The sequence below is a fragment of the Monopterus albus genome, unplaced genomic scaffold (assembly GCF_001952655.1).
Source record: "Monopterus albus unplaced genomic scaffold, M_albus_1.0 scaffold319.1, whole genome shotgun sequence".
Classification (NCBI taxonomy): Eukaryota; Metazoa; Chordata; class Actinopteri; order Synbranchiformes; family Synbranchidae; genus Monopterus; species Monopterus albus.
Genome location: NW_018128199.1, coordinates 748,496 through 767,669, shown reverse-complemented (window position 1 = coordinate 767,669; position 19,174 = coordinate 748,496). Strand labels below are relative to the sequence as shown.

At 42.4% G+C, this 19,174-nt stretch overlaps 1 protein-coding gene across 3 annotated transcripts in view; it reads left to right on the top strand.

Moving 5' to 3' along the window:
• The window catches only part of tnk2b (tyrosine kinase, non-receptor, 2b), a 58,473-nt gene that overhangs the window by 10,584 nt on the left and 28,715 nt on the right, over positions 1-19,174 (top strand). Inside the window, exon 3 of one of the 3 annotated variants that reach the window (XM_020624034.1) lies at positions 9,851-11,452. The exons of 1 other annotated variant lie outside the window; for it this stretch is intronic. In XM_020624034.1, the coding sequence (XP_020479690.1) occupies positions 11,372-11,452 (81 nt within the window). In that variant the 5' untranslated portion in view covers positions 9,851-11,371. Of the gene's footprint in view, positions 1-9,850; positions 11,453-11,516; positions 11,536-19,174 lie in introns of those variants that run through there. One more of the 3 variants, XM_020624036.1, reaches the window with a different exon arrangement.

Here is a 19,174-nt window from a genome sequence, read left to right as displayed (position 1 = left end):
TGCAGAGGGGAAGCTCCCAGAATAGCAGTAGCAACCAGTGAGTGTGCTTTTTGTGGAGAGTGCCTCTGAATGCTTGGAGGGCCTCAGGGGCCCAGACTGACAGAGGAGAACTCAAGAGGAAGGGGAGCTCTCTCTGTGTGTGTGGGGTATGTGTGAGAGAGAGAGGATGTTATTTTAAAGCTGAACTTACACCTGGCTATCACACTATACTCCCCTCTGCTCCAGTCTACCTGCAGACCACACTTCTCTTTTCTTACCTTTAGCTCTTGTTTCTCATCATATTCCTTTCTCACTTTTTGTCTCTCCATTCTGACACACAGGTTATTGCATTACCACCCCTCTGAGGGCTGGCGTGCTGTCTGTGTCTTCTGTATTGTATGTTAGCTGGGTTGTTAATGCATCAGGTTTCCTGATTAAGTGACCCTGTAATAGAACACCTTATGACACTGGCAGCTCACAGCCATAGGCCAGAAGACTAGAGCCACAGTTTTAAATTCAAGCTTCACCTTTGCATCCAAAAGATAAACCTCATAGTACAGACCGGTATGTACAGCTGAATAGTCACAATCTGGTGAACATGTAGTGTATTATCTGCATCTGGTGTCAGATGAAAACTTAGAAGCAATGTAGATTAGTATTTGTTGTCTAAGCACTGAGTTTCTGTGTGCACCTGAATGAAAGAACATGATTCCATTTACCTTTTTTCCTTTATGATTATTTTATTTTCATTTTGTTTTTTTTTTTGTTTAATACACATTTGTTCCAGTTGTTTGACAAGCGTATTTTCTTTGCTTACTTTTTTAAGTCTTTCTCTGTCTGTTTCAAACACGTACACACAAATACAAACTCAGGGCCACAGTGTGTAATGTTGTCTCTTATTTGCACCGTCTGCTCATCACTCACTTGTTGTGGGTACAGGGGACCAGAATAGCAGCTTATACACCGACAGGACAGACACAAACACATCTGTGCACCAATGAAGCGGGTGATGATGCAATTCTGCACTCTTTCTTGCAGGTTTGTGTCAGAACCCACATCGCCGCCTACACACATATACTTGCGCACACACACACATACAAACACAGAGAAAACCACATTCCCCTGTCTTTTCAGAGGCAGACATCCTGAACAGAGATTCAGAGTTTAAAGTTTAAGCCTTGATATTTTGCCATGACCTGCTTTTTTTTGTTTGTTTTTTATCAATGCTTCAGTCTGATGAGAATGTGTTTGTACTGACTTTTTAACAGACATTAAGGCTGTGGTTTGGAACTTGTTACGTTGGTGGTAGATTTCTACATATGTTTGTTGCTTGTACATGCAATGCAGAATTTGCTGTGCATGCTGTTATATTATAGACCCTAAAACCCCATTTGTCAGGTGGTTTACAGAAGCCATGGTCAGTGTGTGGATATAAATCATTTGGCTGGCATTTCATTTTTTCTTATTGTTAAGCTGAAGGATAAACATCACAGTTCTCCAGGCCATTATCAGCTCTGGAGAGGGACTTTCTGTGTTTTCCAGAAATAGAAGAAATTATATCCCAGAGAGCTACAGACAGACATTACAGAGAATTATTAGCATCTAACCTGCCATCACTTTGAGCAGTTCACTTCCCTGCTCAGTCACTTTGCTGACAGTACTTATGGTCTTTACTTTAATTCTGAAAGTGATGACAAGTCCAGTGTTTTTCCAGTAGGATTTCAAACTGCGGTTGCATTTGAGATCATGTGCATCTTGCTTTAGATTTAATTATACTGTCTGCTGTTTGTCAGTGTTCAGACAGACACGCAGACAGAAAAAGTACTTTATTCCTCACAAGGGAAGTTAATTGTTACAGCAGCCACTGATGAGAAACAACAACAATTATGGCTAAGATATATTGTAAGTAGAACACAAGTAAAGAATATATATATAAAAACAATAGAGTGAAAAGAAAAGGCTATTGTATTGACATATGTACATATAGTACAGTTGAGTGGATAGATAATCTGGAAAAACTATACATTTTTTTCATGGACATTAACAAATTTGACTGTTGACAAGAATAAAAGTAGATGAGCATACAGGATGTATGATGATATCAGGGGAGGAGATCCCTCCCCAACACAAAGACGAGTTACTGTGCAGTGTGATGGCAGTTTGCACAAAGGTCTCCTTGTAAAGTTCTTTGTCACAGCCGAGCTGAAGAATCTGACTGAAAGTGCTTCACTGTTTGACCAGTGGGTCAGGGAAGGCATGTGAGGTGTTCTCCATGACGTTCAACACTTTATGCAGCATCTTCTTCTCCACAACCAACTCCAGCGGCTCCAGAGTGTTCCCCAGCACAGAGCCAGCCTTCATGATCAGTCTGTTTGATTTGCTGGTGTCGCTGGCTGCAATACTTCTGCCACAGCACATTGCAGCTGGCCACGACTGTGATAGCTTTGCAGCATCTTGCTGCACATTAAAGGACCTGAGCTTTCTCAGGTCCAGTAGTCGAATCAGCTCTGTCCCTTCAGGTAGACAGTCTCTGTGTAGCATTTCCAGTCCAGTCTGTTGTCAAGGTGGACTCCAATGTATCTGTAGCTCTCTACCACCTCTACCTACTCTCTTAGGATGAGAGTGGATCTAGTTCTGGTCCTCCTGAAGTCCACAGCCATCTCTATGATCTTAGCTGCATTTAGGAGCAGGTGCTTGTTCCCACACCACTCCACAAAACAGCAGAAACTATGAAATTGAGACAAATACAAATTTAAAATGTGTCTCTCGCTGTTTTTAATGAAACATAAGGGTTATAAAATCTGATATGGGTTACTTACTGTACACCTGCCTCAGCAACATGAACGAAAACAGCTTTTAATGCAGCTATTATCTTCTCACTGCCTCATGCTGCCCCCATGTGGCCAGATTAAGAAATTATAATGGCACATAGATAAAAAAAAATACAGTGAATTCTATCAGCAACAGAAGATTATTCACAGTATTTATATTATTCACTGCAAAAAACAGTAACTGTGGGTGTGAAAATAACTTTTTTTTTTTTACTCAGGTAGAACTGCAGATAGGGGTGTGTGACATTGTCTGCTTTGATTCTGGACGGCAGGGCTAGCATGCGAGTCGAAAGTGTGAATGAGTTGGTATGTTCGGTGTCACGTCAAATACAAACACACACAGCCCTTGGCATGATGTGTGACCAGGCATCCAGATGGCAGCGCCACATAAAGAGCTTCAGTTTCCAATGATTTGCATGCCTCATCACCTGTGACCTTGGCCCTGGTGCACGCACAGATTAAGTGCAACAGCGGGATCCTCATTCCCTCATCCGGCTCTCTGCTTCCCTGCACAGCCCAGTGTTAGATCACCCTCTTAAATCCCACCTGTTTAGTTTGCTAGGACAGGGGAAAGCCAACACCACACACTCGCACATGCCCCTTCAACATTTCCTAGAAAGACAGCATGAGATCTGAGGATTATATAGCATAGAGGTCTATCTATCGCACTCTCTGTCACATTCACACAAACACACACATGTATTCTCTCTTTGTCTTTTCATCTCTCTCACTCACACCTCTGTCCAAAGTGGATTTGCTGAGCATGCCTGTCCTCTGATTCAGCTGAAGTGGAAATCTTTCTGGGAAAGGAGTGATGAGAGAGGATTTGTTGAGGGTAATGTTTCTCCTGACAACTCGGTATGACATATTTCACTACTACCATTTACTGTTGAACATGCACTAAATCATAACGAGGTCAGACTCTATATCCAACCCTTACTGATTTCAATCAAGCAAGCTGGGTTTGGGTCAAGACATCATTCAATAACATTTTTATTACATTTACAGTTTTGAACTTTCTCTTTTTTAATAAACAGGGGACCACTGTAATACTATACGGAGTCAATGTGATACTTGAAGTTATCCTCGTGCAGTAGGGCAGGTTGTTTTTATGAACCAGGGATGTTGTTTGGCATCTTATCCCATATTCTGATGCACCGTATTTTCCAGAAGTGATGAAGCAGCTACATCATGTTTGCTCTTGAAAGCCTTATTAAGGCTTTTGAGCATATGCTGAGGATTTAAAAAGAAAAGAAGTTTAGTTCTAAATGAAAGAACATGGATCAGAAGTCAGGTTTTAGTACACTGTTGGTTGTTAAAGGTGAAAATATAAGCAGAAGAGAAATGCTAAAGGCTCTGCTGTAGAGGTTTTCTACAGTCCACACCCTAACCACAGCTACATCAGCTTCCTCACTAACCAATGACGCTTTTACTATGTCAACAATTTCCCAGGAGCACTGACCTCAGCCCATTAGCAGAATTATTGGTCAATTTTAAGGTCTCTGCTTGTTATCGTAGCATTGTGAATCATCTGTCTGGCGATTTCCACCCTTAGTGAGGTGATGTAATCGCCTAAGTCAACAGGATTTGTTCTCTGACTAGAAGTTGTGGGTGGGCATTGGCTACTGTGACCCATAAGAAGAAATATTTCTTTCACATGGGTGCACATTTATGTTGGGAAACCTAAATTGGCTCTAAAGATGATTCAGGTGGAAACCCCGAAAAACAGGTTTGTAAGCGGTTTTAAGTTCTTTGATGTACAGAGCTTGAACTTCTGAAGGGTTTTGAGTGCTTTCTTTTAATATTAGAATCTTAGCATAGTTAGCTTTTCAGCTGTAAAACAGTACAAAAAAATTTTGGCAAAATTACAAGATTTTGTTTACATGGTGATGTACAGGGTGTGTCGACAGGTAAGGGATTCTCAGAATAGGTGAATTATTCTAATATGGATAACTGATAGGTCTGGCCAGGTCTTTTATTTTTTTTGGGTGACTAAAATGATCTATTGTGACTCAACTGTAGAAAGGCAAATCCCAAATATTTTACATGGCAGTGTAAAATATGTATGTTCTCTAAATCTAAGTGAAATTCTGTGTATATATACAGAAAATATATATTATCATATGTGCATATAATATAGAAGAGGTCAGCAGCATCATCACACCCCGGCTACACAGCCTCATATCGGGACCAGAGGGGTGTTAGAACCTGAAGGAAACCTCCCCCCACTGTCTTATCTCTGTGTGGATCCAGAACAGGGAAGGAAAGTCTCCTGTAACCTGCGCTAAACTCGTACCGCTGGACATCTGTGTAGGTCTCGGGATGGGAGCTGACGGTTCACAGAGTTGGGACGTGTCCTGTCAAAGGCGCAGACGAAAATCACGGGGTGTTGTTGTTTAGTCAGTACAACTGAAGAATCAAAAGAGAAAAGACGGACCAGGGTGGAAAAGGGCGACATCCTCCACAAAAGAAAAGTTTTTTTCAGAGAAAACAGCAGTGTCTTTTGGCCCCATTTTAGTTTTGTAGCTCTGTATCACTGATCGCAGGACAATGCCACATTTCTGTGTGTTTGCTCCTGAAAGCTCACTGCCTGTATCTGAATCAGTTCATCAGTGTTGTCGGATTGGACTGCGTTAGTTTGACCTAGATGTACCAAACTGTCAACTCACTGAATGTAAGTGACCAGAAGAACCGCAGCCCATGTAACATCACTACTACTAATACTCTGTACTACCACAAACCACCAGTGCTGGAAGACGTAGTTTCAGTTTCTCCAAGTAAAAGATGCAAAAACACACTGGAAAAAAAATCAGTGTAGCTTATTACAAGTAAGTTCTGTGGTCAGATTTGTACTTAAAATTCAGCAAGTGTAGTAAAACGTTCTCAAAATAAAAGTATTTGGTTATGTTGACTTGTGTCTGCAGATTTTCAAAATTTAGACTTGGCTGAAAAAGGACAGGAACAATTTAAATACATTAATATTGGATGAATTTATCCCTTGTCTTTAATGTGAAACCTTAGTCTGTAAAGTACATTGTTGTTGCAATAGCCAGTGAGTAGCAGGTATTTATTAATTGTTGGACAATTAACACTGCTTAATCACCTGCTGCTGTTTTTAAGGCAAAATTAAAAGCTTGAAAATACAACAGTGCCTCTATCCACTTTCTTTACCCAGAGTAATCTGGTAGATTACAAAGTGCAATAGTTCCCTATATCTCATATCAGTGCCCTTGTTAGAGCTGATGATCGGATGGGAGAAGAGCTGTCCACACAGAATAAAAGCATAAATGAGAACATTAATATTTAAGGCTTGGAATATAAAGTGAGTGAGTATGTGTGTGGAGAAGCTAAAGGAATCCAAATCAACAACAAAACAAAGATGGCTCATTATTTTTAAAAAATGCATGTAGGCCTACACCTCACATACCTTTATACTTGTGAAAGATTTACATGTATTTCAAAATACACAGGAGTTTTTCAGTACAATGTAAAATGCTCATTTTCAGCTATAGTAAAGGCATAGGTGACTTACCTGAGCTTGACATGCGAGTCGCAGAGCTCTCTCCGTTTAAACTTTAAAGACACTAAATGACCTTAAAGAGTAGCAGCACAATCTAAATGACCACAAAGAAACAAATCTTTGCCATAGAAAAGAGAATAAAGGCCTATAGTAGTGCCTCAATAGAAAACATTGGGGCCAAAAGTCTGAACTAGTTCTCTGTCAAAGTGGAAGAAGAGCAAATATACAGTGCCTTGCGAAAGTATTTGGCCCCTTTGAACTTTGCGACCTTTTGCCACATTTCAGGCTTCAAACATAAAGATATAAAACTGTAATTTTTTGTGAAGAATCAACAACAAGTGGGACACAATCATGAAGTGGAACGAAATTTATTGGATATTTCAAACTTTTTTAACAAATAAAAAACTGAAAAATTGGGTGTGCAAAATTATTCAGCCCCTTTATGAAAGCTTTAAGGGGGTCTGAATACTTTCCGCACCCACTGTGTGTGTGTTTGTGTATTATACACACAATGGGTTTTCAACCAGTGGTCTATGAAGGTATTGCAGGTGGTCCCTGACAATGCAATCAATAATGTAGTTTCAATGCAGGAATCACTATCTATATCTTTAAAACATATTTCTGTATATTATTTGTGGTTGGTGAATAATCCAATTCATACAAATATATACAAGCTAGAAAAGCCAAGGTGTCACCTAAAGTGGTGCCCAGTCTGACTGTCCACCCCACGACAGTGGTCCTCGGGTTGCTACTTAGTCAGAATGGTGATCCCTGGATCACAGATAGTTAAACTCCTGAGGTAGAACATTTGGATACCTGCATGTTTTGTGTGATTAATTATAATGAATCTTTAGTTTCTTGTTTTCTTTTTTCATTAAAACATATTTCAGTGACTTTCTTCTATATTAGATGCACGTATAATAATGTATATTTTCAGTTTTTGTTTTTCTTAAAAAATGTGCCAAAATGTCAGTATGAGAATAGCAAGTAATGAATATTTTGACTGTTTTATCAAATTATTTAGCCTGTAGAATGAAGAAATAAGGGCAACCATCCATCTTAGGTGGTCAGAAGTGATTTTAATTTTTCTTAATGGTTACTGTACCTGGTCAATCTGAAGCCATCAGTTTGGGCTCTGCTAATCAGCGCATTTGTCATTTATTTAGACTTAGTGATTAATCAGTTAATTGAAAACAGTGTCCAGTAAACTACCTGATTATTATGTCAGTTATTAACTGTCAAATCAAATCATTTTAGCAGTAGAAAGTAGTGTACCTCTTAATAGTCAATACAGACATATATTCCAATATGATAAAGTTTCAAAGAAAATGTAACCATTTCCACAGAGTTGTGGCACACATAGTTGTAGAACACCATAACCACTGTACTGTCCAGGTACTACTGTATTTCGACCATATGAGCCCCACACCAGTAGTAGACATTAGAGATTTCATGAGATTTCATCCAGCTTCTGTTAAAAAGCTTACTACTGCCCCCAGAGCATGTGTTCTACCCACCAGCAGCTGTAAAGAGACAGGAGACACCCAGGAATCATAGTCCTTCAGTCTTTAAAGAGTCTGAATTCTCTCTTAAAGGGAGTGTTTTAACAGCCTGTGATGTTTGGACTGGGAACACTGTACAGCTACACCCCCAGCCTGTCTGCTCTGCCTCTGCTTACTTTTCATCACTGGGACACAGAAGGCGTTTACATGTTTTAACAGACTCAGTGTTACCTTTCCGCTAACATAGTGTGTTGGACACATGAAGCTTCTGGGGGCACTTGGTTATTACAGTAAAGGGGATTTCCAGGTTTCTGGAGGAGAGTTAGTGAAATGTGGCCGGTAATGGAGACAGAGAGGTTGGAGGTGAAGGTGTGGTGCTCTCAGCAGAGTCAGCATCTGTGGGAAAGTTTTCTTGAAGGGACTAAAAAATGGCAAACACATACATATCAACAAAAATTCTATTTTTGTTAGTTTTATATACAAAGTGCTTCATAACAGACATAAAACCAACAGGGCAATAATATATAATTTAACAAATGAAATTGAAACAAATGCAGTAAAAGTATAGAATCTAAACAACTGAAGAAAATACAAGTATGTATTTTGGGAGAGATTTAAATAAATGATCAAAAAGTATTGAAAACAAAGTTTGTAACCAAAGATGACTTAGCGTGATGTTTTTGTTGTTCCAGAGAAAATGTATTGCCAAAGAAAATGGGTCACTAATGAATACAAAATGACCTGTATTTTATACACATTTTCTTTTCATAATAAGAATGGTAGTGGCAGTAAAGGTCAGGGGTTTTGTTATGTTGGGGATATTTTTCATATTTGCATTTTAGGAAATTTGAAATTCAGTATTTACAAAGTTTGAGTTGAAGTAATGCTTAATTACAAAATAATTACATCAATCAGTTTATCAATTTCTGAACAATTTCTGTTCAAAAATTAAATCTTCAATTGAAGTAGAATTTTGGAGGCGGTAGCTGTGCTTTTAGTGACTTTCTTTTTGATATACATTGAAGGATACGTTTTTAAAATTCACATTGCAATATACAAAAAATGTGTGATCACATTATAATTTTTGTTCTGTTTAGTTCTGCCCTCTTACCAAAATGCAGTTTAGGATATAATGTAACATGTTAGCTTCATCAGAGAGATGCAGCGGGAAGCAGTGACCCTACATGATGCCATAGCTCAGCCCTGCTCTATTGATCATGGCCTCAGTTGGCCAGCATGTCACTGCTGTCTCCCCCCTGCTGTGCTGCTTTATGTAACGTTAGTCCCCTCCCTTGTGCATTTTAGTCTGTTGTCTTAGATTGTGTATACTGTCGTTGTCAGTGTGTGTAACTATATTTCAGTACTGAAATTGTGATGTTTCATTATATTATTTCATATTTCATATTATGTATATCACCCTTAAGCTCCCCGTCATGCGTCATCAAAAACTGAACCCCCTCCGAAGGGTAGTGTCTATTACAGGGCAATGTTGTGTTGTTTCATGTGGCATAAGTGTTGTTTTTGTCAAACCCTGAACAGGTTGAGCATGAATTCAGGACGTATGAAAAGGATGCTTTACAAAACTTATACAAAACAATTTTACGGCCAGTGGAAAATGAAGAAATATAGATCACTGTGTTGCCAAGTATTGTGTCCACTTGTTTGTGTTTAGTTTGTGGAAACATTTGCTTGTCGCTGGGTGCGCAAATGCTGTTGAGTAGAGGTGTGTGTTTGTTTGCAGTGTGATATTGTGTGCCAATCACACGTGTGACAGCCAGGCTCCAGAGGAAGACAATTAACAACAGAGGAGAGGGAAGAATAATGAGCAGTGAGGAGAAGAAAAGAAGCCGTGAGTCAATGCTGCTGTCATTTAGATGAGTCAGAGCTTTGCTCAGTGGCATCACTGTGACTACAATGGTGCTAGTCGCACTACAACTCAGCAAAGACCATGAGATAGTTTTTATGCATGCGCACACACACTCACATTGTTCTTTTATTCTGTTTTCCCCTCCACCCAGATGTCCACTCGGCACGGCCCCAGATGGCCTGGATACCTTGCCTTTAGTGAAGAGGTGCTTTTGACTCACACATACACAAAGCAGCATGATCGTGTTTTTCTCCCTCTCAGAGGGAAGATTAACTCTCCTCATTAGTGCTCCCCTGCCTATCGTCCTTCTCTCTACTCCCCCTCCCTCTCCTGTCGGCCTGCCTCGCTGTCATTGGCTGCTTCTATCAGGACCACCGCTGACTGGATCGCTGTGACTACAGGACACAGGAGAGCAGGGAGGAGGCGGTATGGGTTGATGTTGCCATGGTAATAGAGGAGGCGACCACTCACCACATCTATGAGCCAGAACTGGAATGGGGAAAAAAAATCTAGTGCAGGGGTGTAGAAGGCGGGTTAGAGGGTTAGGGACTGAGAAGAGTGAAAAACGATAACAGCGAGGGATTAGGCATCAACCGAGCAATCAGGAAGTCCGTTTAGGACAAAGCAGCGTTAAAAATCCTCCCAGACATCAATTGTGATCGTCAGAGCTGAGCTGCCAATCTGATTGGACAGCTGCTCAAGATTAGGAAGGAAAAAAGAAATGGGAGCAGACAAAGGAAGGCTGAAATAAAGCAGGTGAAAATGAAAAGCTTCTGGAGAATATCTGCCCTTTGCTGTCGTGATACTTCACTCCTGGCAATGAGTGAGAGGAGGTAAAGTGGCCGGAGCAATGCCTGGAGCACAGAAATAGAAACAGAGAGGGGCATCGCTGGATACGAAGAGCATGCATCAGCACTAAGGCAGGGTGAAGAAGAGCAGTCAGAGCAAGAGACAGTGACAGCAGAGATGAGTGAGGCAGAGCAGGAGAGAGGTTGAAGGGAGAGGTCATTACCATGGTGTGAAATGGGATGATAGAAATAGCGCCTGCTGCATTTGTCATCTCTTCTGCCACCTCGGCAGCATCAACAGTCCACCCTGACTGCAGTGGCTCCACTGAAGACCCACAGAAAGGACTTCATTGTCTTGAGGAAAAATAACCATCAATGAATTGGGATTTTGACCCATTTTGATGCTCCCTGATGATTCAAACAGCTGACTTTGAAAGGACAAAGCAGATTGATTATTTTTTCTCCTAAAGCATAAGCATCCTTGTGTGCACACAGTAACGCAAAAATACTGACTGTGTTCACTGGTCATTGCACAGCCCTGTTGTCTCTGTGTAAAAATTTGAAATTCATTGTTCGACACTTTTCAACGAATGCTGACACAACCTAAATGAGGACAACTGTGAAGGTGGGAGTATTGGAGACACTATAGTCAGCTGAATGATTAGAGATATTGTGCCAAGATATCTGAAATAGGCGCCGTACTGGGAATGGCACGCAGAATACTGTATTTGACTTCCTAATGGCACCTCAGACCTCAAAGCGGGCTGACTGACTGACTTACTAAGTGTTCGGGTTACTCACTGACTGGAGCTGTGGCTATCTGAGGACTTTGTAGACACCTACATAGCCCTGGGCAGGTGTTGGCTGGGTGTTGGAGCCCCACCATGGGGGAAACAGCAGAGTACCAGAGGCTGCAGGAGACATCAGAGCCTGACTACCAGTGCTTACCCAGCGATGATGAAGAGGTAGACTTGTACAGTTCCCTTGATTATATAGTAGTGGATTAACAGTGAGCGGAAACCTCAGGTGTTATGATCCTGTTCCCAAGGTTGGCATGTTTCTCATTGTGCAGAAATGAATTGTAGATATGAAGGATAATGGCTTTTGTTTGATCATTTCTATAATGTATCTGCTGTCTCAGCAACATGAGCTACTATGCTGCATGCAGATGTACAAAATTTGCATGTGTTTGTGTCATTACTCATAAAAGAAAAGAACACTGGTTAATATTCACAAGCAGCTGCTTTCACTTTTACTCCTCAGTCAGGGTCAGGGATTTTGATGATATTTTAGTCTGTTTTTAAGGACAGTTGAAATGGTTCATCATGTGACCTAGATGCAGTATTTTTTTTTTCTTAAAAACTGGTCATGGTAGGTTTTGACATTTTGATGGAAGACATTATACAGTATTGTTCAAAATAATAGCAGTACAATGTGACTAACCAGAATAATCCAGGTTTTTAGTATTTTTTATTGCTACATGGCAAACAAGTTACCAGTAGGTGCAGTAGATTCTCAGAAAGCAAACAAGACCCAGCATTCATGATATGCACGCTCTTAAGGCTGTGCAATTGGGCAATTAGTTGAAAGGGGTGTGTTCAAAAAAATAGCAGTGTCTGCCGTTGACTGTACAAACACAAAACTATGTTGTACAAACATTTTTGTTTCTAGGATTTAGCAATCCTGTGAATCACTAAACTAATATTTAGTTGTATGACCACAGTTTTTGGAGTCAACCAACCTGGTAACTTGTTTGCCATGTAGCAATAAAAAATATACTAAAAACCTGGATTATTCTGGTTAGTCACATTGTACTGCTATTATTTTGAACAATACTGTATAATGTCACAGTAGAGGACAGGTGTAAATTAAGTTTAAAAAATTAATGATGGCCATTCCATTTAGCTGTTCACTTTCAAGGTCTTGTTGCTGTGCACAGTGGCTGTCACACAGTCATGGTTTACTGGGAAACTTGAACAGAACAGAGCCATTGTAAATGTTCGTAGGAGTATCTCTGCTTTTAAAATCCATGACTAGTCAAAAACATGAGAAAGCAGAGATTGCTCCAAGTGCCCATTCATCTGTCACACAGAACCAACTCTTTTACACTTGTACGTCACTGGCACCCTCCTCGACCAACACGTACCCACGCACGGCAAACACAGCATTTCTCACCCACTTACTGACTACTGAACTATGGAGTTATTGATGGAATTGCTGCTGAATGAACGCAGTGCAAACCTTGTAATGTCCTGACAGGCCGAGCTGTTCTTTTGGTTTGGAAATGTGGCAGAGAGGGGGATGACGTACCAAAAAGTTCCCAGTTGGATTCAAACTTTACACATCTGTCCACATTAGGAGATTGTGTATCCTCTCTTTTTCCTTGTTTGATTAAATTTGTTGCTGTTGTCAATACTAGAAGATTGTCTTCAGAATAATGGAAAAAAGAGCTAGGGCCCTAAATCAGCCAGGCTGATAGTTCTTCCAATATCAGATCATCCTTTTAATTGGTAACAAGAAATTGCAAAAATGCCAAGCTATGCATGAGGTAATTTTGAAAAGGAATCACCAATGCATAGTTTAACTGACCTTAATTTTTCAGCTGTAAAATGTTCAATGTGTATCTCTATCACTATTTAAAATAAAAAAAGAAAACGGGTATCAATATCAGCCAAAAAAAAGCCCTCCATGACTGTACCAAGGATAAATGGGTATAGAAGATACTATGGTTGAATGAATGTGTTGATCTGTGCACCACTTTGTGTCATGAATGTTGACTGTGTATGTTTAGAGTCTGTATGCTAGTTTAGCCAGTGGGCACTGCAGCTGTCCTGGTTGCCGACTGCAGAATCAAATCAGTCTCTTTCTTCATTTGCAGCACTGTGCTGAATGCAGCAGTTTTCTAGTCTTACACACACTGCATACGGCCACCTCATCTCCATCAGAAACTCAGAGAAGGAGATAAATGGTCCATGGCAGTAACAGAGAGATGAAGGAAGAGTCAGCCTTAGTTCGGAGACAAACTTTTGCCCTATTAAGCAAGAGGAGACGTGAGCTAGTCTGGCAGCTGTAATTCAGCCACTACCCCTGAAAATACTTGGTTTAGTACAGCTCTGTGTAGTTGAGTATCTGCTGTTTTTTATATATATATATAAAACAGTAGATATGAGAATAATAAACATTCTTATTTACCAAACATTTATCCTTTTCCAACATTGGACCGACATTTTTCATTAACACCCTCCTTTCCCCTCCTTTAACCAGCTTTAGGGGATCAAAGCGGGGATGGCTTAGGATGGGTGTATTTCCATGATGTTATGGCAAACATCCGAAAGCTTGTTGACAAAAGGCACCACATATGCCCTGTGTTGGCCTGGAAACAGCTTGTTTGTACCCAGAGCTCCTTTCATTCCCGCTGTCAGTCCTTCCCCATTGTGACGCCCACCACCACACGACGCCTCTCCTCTCTTGCCTCTGTGATGAGGTGCTGTGGACAGTGAAGGGATTTCAGGAGAACATAAAAGCCAGACTTTGCCGGAGGGTTTCTATCGTGAGATCAGGAATGACGCATCTCTGTCTATGCGTGCAGGCCTCCATGAGCAGCATCGTGTGTGTGTGTGTGTGTGTGTGTGGGTGTATATGAATGTTTTGTTTGCAGAGTTGTAAGAGCGATTAATCCTGTTTACTCCACTACTCCTTCAGTTTGCTCTGCCAGTTTTTGGTACCCGACACCAAACTGCAGGTTCATGTTTTGCCCCCAAAAGGTTGTGACTTATTTTAGAAATGCACTAGCAGTATGTCCACCCATACCCACTAAGCTGTCTTAATTCCCAGCACTGTAAGTCAGTGTGAATCCAGCTGATGTGAGCTCATGCTCCTGCATGCCTGTGTCTGTGTACAGTGAGCATCATGTTACAGAATCAAGCTTAATGTGTGTGTTCCTGTACTCAGACAAATGAAGACCTCCCACACTTTGGTCTTCATGGACCTATTATCCAGCAAGTCTTTAATTTGATGTCAGTTCTTGATAATACAGTCTACACAGTCACGGGCTTTACAGTACTAGCATCTTTTCATATTCCAGTTGTACAGCCAGTTACTACATTGTGTGTATGTGTGCACAAGAAAGGAGGAGGGAGATGAAAGGCAGACAGCAGCAGTGGAACAGGCCCGCACTGGCTGCTTCATGGTCAGTGTGAGGCTCCAAGCAGAGAGTCACACAAGAAGGTGTAATTCAAGAGTTTTATTTACCCAAATTTCAATGTTTGTGAGAAACAACACACTTTAAGTTGAATATGAGCTGAGATGCAAATCAGAAATTGAGCTACATGCATGAACAGTGAGTGCATTTACATGCACATTACTATTCCAGTTTTGAGCCTTAGCCTAGTTTTGATCACACTGAGTATATGATGTTTACATGGAACATGAGAAACCTGGCTTTCATGTGTCTGTATACAATATCCAGGGTTTGGTTACCTGCCTTCAGGTATATCTTGGTGCTTGAATGTTTCAGCCACTTATTCCTACACTGACTGAGTAACCTTGACAAAATGAACACTTTGGTTTCTGATGGTTTGAATTTTGTTAGCGAGTGGCATGGTGGAGTGGTAGTTAACACTGTCGTCTTGCAGCAAGAAGGTTCTACGGTTGAGCCCCAACCAACTTGTTGTCTTTCTGTGTGGGGTTTGAAAGTTCTCCCTGTGCCTGTGTGGGTTCTCTCTGGCTACTCCGGCTTCCTCCCACAGCCCAACGACATGCAGCTTAGGTTGATTGGTGACTCTAAATTGCCCACAGGAGTGAGTGTGAGTGTGTGTGATTGGTTGTCTACATACAGTGAGGAACAGAAGTATTTGAACACCCTGCGATTTTGCACGTTTTCCCACTTAGAAATCATGGAGGGGTCTGAAATTCACATTGTAGGTGCATTCCCACTCTGAGAGACAGAATTAAAAAAAAAATTCAGGAAATCACATTGTATGATTTTTAAAGAATTTATTTGTCTTGCACTGCTGAACATAAGTATTTGAACACCTGAGAAACAGCAAGAATTCTGGCTCTCAAAGACCTGTTACTGTGCCTTGAAAAAGTCCACCTCTACTCCACTCATTAATCTAAACTAGTAGCACCTGTCTGAGCTCTTTAAAGACACCTGTCCACCCCACAGTCAGTCAGACGCCAACTACTACCATGGGCAAGACCAAAGAGCTGTCAAAAGAAAACCAGAGACAAAATTGTGGACCTCCACAAGGCTGGAAAGGGCTACGGGGCAATTGCCAAGCAGCTTGGTGAAAATAAATCACCTGTTGGAGCAATTGTTAGAAAATGAAAGAGGCTAAAGACGACTGTCAGTCTCCCTCGGACTGGGGCGCCATGCAAGATCTCACCTCGTGGGGTATCACTGATGATAAGAAAGGTAAGGAATGACATGAAGAGAGCTGGGACCACAGTTTCAGAGGTCACTGTCGGTAGAACACTACGCCGTCATGGTTTCAAATCATGCATTGCCCGGAAGGTTCCCCTGCTCAAGTCATCACATGTCCAGGCCCGTCTGAAGTTTGCCAAAGACCATCTGGATGATCCAGAGGAGGCATGGGAGAAAGTCATGTGGTCAGATGAGACCAAAGTAGAACTTTTTGGTCTAAACTTCACTCGTCGTGTTTGGAGGAAAAAGAAGGATGAGTTGCATCCCAAGAACACCATCCCTACTGTGAAGCAGGGGGGTGGTAACATCATGCTTTGGGGGTGCTTTTCTGCAAAGGGGACAGGACGTCTGCACTGTATTAAGGAGAGGATGAATGGGGCCATTTATTGTGAGATTTTGAGCAACAACCTCCTTCCCTCAATTCTGTCTCTCAGAGTGGGAATGCACCTACAATGTGAATTTCAGACCCCTCCATGATTTCTAAGTGGGAGAACTTGCAAAATTGCAGGGTGTTCAAATACTTCTGTTCCTCACTGTATCAGCCCTATGGCAGATTGGTGACTTGTTTAGGGTGTACCCCGCCTCTGCCTGCTGTCAGCTAGGATTGGCTCCAGCCCCCCCAAGACCCTATTCAGGATAAGCAGTATAGATAATGGACAAACAAATTCTGTTTCTGGAGATAATTTCTTGTTGTCCTAATATTTTAAAATAGAATTCATATTGAACAACATACATGAAGTTATGGCTTTCATTTTGATGTATTTTATTCTATATGTGAGTCGTGGGCTGGGCTCCTCCCTTTGCTGGAGAACCCCCACTTCAAGCCACAGGTAATACAATATAAATAATGACAAAATGAAAACCAGTGTAATATATTGACAATAATGTATCACTGTGTAACTTGTAAGAGTAGTGTGAACATCCCATACTGACAAAACTGAGGCAAGTAAAAATAATTTGAAAAAACTATTGGTACAGCTGAGGCTACACAAAAGAAGTGTGACTTCACAGTGAGTGAGTGTCAGATGGGCTTTGCAGTCATCATTAATAATGATGGTTACGTACAGTAACCCAAGCTTCTATGAGTCTAGGCATAGCCCTCTCCTGCAACAGGTCTTGTTTGAGAAGCAGGTACAGTCATGCCCCATATAGAACCTCACTGCCACTGTGAGAGGCAGGAACGGCCATTATGTTTATCAGAGGAGGATAAGTGCAGGGAAGGACGCACAGTGAGCGTGTGCGCCTGATAAAACGCACAGAAAAATAACTTGTGGAAACAGGCAGATGATAGTTGCACATACTACAGTCAGATGCTCGAGCAACGAAAGCCAAATATGAAAACATAATGCTGATTGCCATGGCAGGCAGGACTGGCAGAGGGGGACAGAAGTGCGAGGAAGAGCGCACAGTGAGTGTGCGCACTTGGAGACGACACACTAACAGGCTTGTGTTGTGACAGAAAGCAGACGTTAGCTACACATGTTAACAGTCGGATGGTTTTTTTTTTTTTTTTTTTTTTTGGAACGGAAAACAACAAATGAAAAGTGAGAGTGTGGGCACGCATTAAGGACACATACACACCAATAAGTTTGCATTGACAGAACAGTCAGATGATAGTTACATTAGGTAACAGCCTGCCATCCGAGTGAATAAGGCCAGGGCCATGCAGCCACTGGCCACACATACAGCATCAGCGCCCATGAGCTGTGTGTGCTCACGCTCCATGTCGGGGGGAGCATCCCGATCATGCAGAACACTCAGAACCAAATGAGCCAGTGAGAATTTGGATGTGTCCCGAAGATAGAAACAAGTAAAAGGACATGGGGAGGCCCAGGAGGCTGCTGTGCAAATCCTCCTCCACAGCCATCCCCTTGAACAGTGCTGTGGAGGAGGTTATGGGTCTCGTGGAGTGAGCTCTGATGCCAAATGGGCTGACACATAGGCCTGTATGATGGGCTCACGCAACCAGTGAGACAGCTGCTGCTTAGTCAGGGGCTTCCCTAGAGAGTGCTCCCTGTAATGCACAAACAACTGCTGTTTGTCTGCGAGATGCCCTGTGCGGGCCACATAATGGGACAGTGCACGCACAGGGCAGGAGGGTATGAAGGTCTCTTTCCGACTCGTCTTTGTGTGGAGGAAGAATAAAACCGTCCAGGGAGATGACTCTGGATCGAAAAGAAGATGCCCCATGATGTTGCCCTCCCCCATGAAGCAAGTTGTCTCACTCGTTCTGCTTCATCAGATGCTGGCTGCATGTGAGTGACGGCCTCTTGGAGGTGTGGTCCAAAGAGTCCATCAGGGCTGATGGGGCCCTCCAGTAGACTCTTCTGGATCTGCTCTGGGATCTGTGATGTGTGGTCACGTTGCACTGAATCATGGTCGCCCAGGTCTTTATGTGTACTATCGCCACTGCAGTGGGAGAGGAGGGGGTCATTGTTGCTGCCATGGCTTTTCCAATTTCCTCCGCTGCCTCCATGGGAAGAGCCCTGGGCTGGGCAGCAGAGGACAAGATGGATGCGGCGAGAAGACAACATTGTTGATTGCGGCAGCTACCTGGGATGCACACTGGTGAATATGGTCTGAGAAGCAGACAGTGACCTGGTCCTGTGGGAGTGGAGGAGTAGGCCGTCTCGTGCCAAAGAACACCACCTTGGGGAGCAAGATGAAGGAGATACTTGGCTCCAGCGGTGGGACGGCGGAGAAACTGAGGTCTGTTACGCCCTGCACCCTAGTGAGGGGCTTGAAGCAAGCAATCAGAGCCCATAGGCTTTCAGGCCCCTTGGCCGCCTCCGACAGGAATGAGCGGATGGTGGGAAACTTGGGATGGACAAGGGTGCGTTTGCTCTGCTGTTCCGTCCGGTAGAAATAACCCATCATGTCAGACGGGGGAGGAGCCTGAGCTTCCGGCAGGATGGGAATCCCCTTGCGATCTACCACCTTTTTAATGATGTCTGGAGTGTGCTGAAGGGGGCTCGTCTCTGCCAGCATCCATGTCAACCGATGGGTCGATGAGAGAGCCGGGGAGCCAGCGATGGAGCGAGGCAAGCTGACGGACTTGTGGCCTTCCACTCTGACCACAACGAGGATCCTCTAGAGGGTTGTCCGCCAAGAGACTGTCATCGTGGTTTGCCCAGCTATTGTCATCGTCAGGGTCAATCTTCCTGGTGGCTGCAAACGTATCAGCCTGGTACTCCTTCTCCGCCATGGGCAAGCAAGCACAGAAGGGGCATGCGACCTGGGGGGAGATTGCCAGCACGGCGTG